This window comes from Tupaia chinensis, unplaced genomic scaffold, assembly GCF_000334495.1.
Source record: "Tupaia chinensis unplaced genomic scaffold, TupChi_1.0 Scaffold139785_1, whole genome shotgun sequence".
NCBI classification, from domain to species: Eukaryota; Metazoa; Chordata; class Mammalia; order Scandentia; family Tupaiidae; genus Tupaia; species Tupaia belangeri.
The window spans coordinates 284,893-286,485 of NW_006199665.1; the positions used below are offsets into that span (position 1 = coordinate 284,893).

The 1,593-nt window shown below is 48.0% G+C and overlaps 1 protein-coding gene across 1 annotated transcript in view; it reads right to left on the minus strand.

Annotated features, from left to right (window-relative positions):
• Positions 1 to 1,593, minus strand: part of LOC102469671 (cytochrome P450 4F6-like) — a 24,081-nt gene that overhangs the window by 16,132 nt on the left and 6,356 nt on the right. Inside the window, exon 6 of the mRNA XM_006162284.2 lies at positions 236 to 357. Coding sequence (XP_006162346.1) covers positions 236 to 357 — 122 coding nt within the window. The remainder of the gene's footprint in view (positions 1 to 235; positions 358 to 1,593) is intronic.

The following is a 1,593-nucleotide window of genomic DNA, read 5'->3' on the forward strand; positions in this document are numbered from 1 at the left end:
ATTTCTCATTTTTTGTCTCTGTCTCTCCAGCGAATGCATGTGCCCTATAGCAAAAATTTCTTAAAAAAAAAAAAAGAATCCCACCTACATGGAAGAACTCCATGTTCTCTTCAATACCGAGTTCCCATCCACCTCTTCCAGGAAGTCTCCTCTGACTGCCCTTGTCATTCCTCCCTTCCCCTACCTGTTCCCTGAGGCCCACGGTCAAGCTCCCAGGCCCCGGGCAAGAACTCACTCCTGACAGTTGCTGTCAAAGCTGAAGACGCATTTCTGCAGACTGTCCAGGGTCATGAGGCTGATGTGCTCGAACATGTCCAGACGGGCACTGCCTTCTGAGGCCAGGCACTTCCACTTGGCCTGGTCAGAGAAAGGGACAGAGCTAGGCTGGGCCTTGGTCCCCTCGAGTCCCTCCCCAGCCCCAACCAGCAGAATAGACTCCCCAGAACCAGCTTCATGGTCTTTTGCCCCAAACACCCAATCCCACAGAGGACCAGGCTTGAATGGAAATAGAAGCTGCTACTATTGGACCAGCAGATGGTGTAATGGTTACATCACTGGACTCCCATGTAGTCAACCATGGTTCAAATCCTGGACCCAGCAGCTTAAACTCACGTCGGGCGCGTGTGCATGCGTGCCCAAGATCCCGGGAGAAGAATGGAGGAGAAGGGATTGCGGCGTGGCCATCCCCCCTGGGGGATGAGTTCTTGCTTTCTGTCTCTCTCTGTCTCTCAGGTGAACACACATGCCTTATAGGAAAAATCTCTCTTACAAAAGACAAAAAAGAAGCTGCTACTGTTAAGAGATGAAAACTCCACGGCTGGGAAGTCAAGTCCCAAACCTGCCCTTCTCCTTTACTCGATATATTCTTGGTAAACTCTCGGGAACCAGCAGATGTTATAAATGATTACGTCTCTGGACTCCCATGTAGTCGACCATGGTTCCAGTCCTGGACCCGGCAATTAAAACTCACACCGGGCACATGTGTGTGCATGCCCCAAATCCAGACAGAAGAATGGAAGAGAAGGGATTGCAGTGCGGCCATCCACCCAGGGGGTGATTTCTCGCTTTCTGTCCCGCTGTCTCTCTCTATCTCTCTGGCAAGTACATGCTGCCTGTGGCAAAAATCCACCCTTCGCCTTGCTCCCCCCCAAGAAAAAAACTGGGGACCAGCAGGTGGCATGGTGGTTAAGGTACTGGATTCCCACATGGCTGACTGCAGTTTGAATCCCAGACCTGGTGGCTTGCTTTCTCACTTTCCCTTCCTCTCTGCTTCTTCTGGTGAATTAAAAAATAACAGTAATTGGGCTAGCAGGTGGCATGATGGTTAAGGCACTGGACTCCCACATGTCCAAACACTGTTAGAGTCCCGAGCCTGGAGGCTTGCTTTCTCACTTTCTCTCTCGTTCTCTCTTTTGGGTGAGTGCATGTGCCCTATAGCATATTAAATAATAATAAATAAAATTTTTAAATAAATAAAGTAATATTATTTTTTAAAGAATTATTATTTTATTTTTATTTATTTATTCATTTTTTTTTTATTTGACCAGAAAGACAGAGAGAGAAAGTGAGAAAGCAAGCCACCAGGTCCAGGAC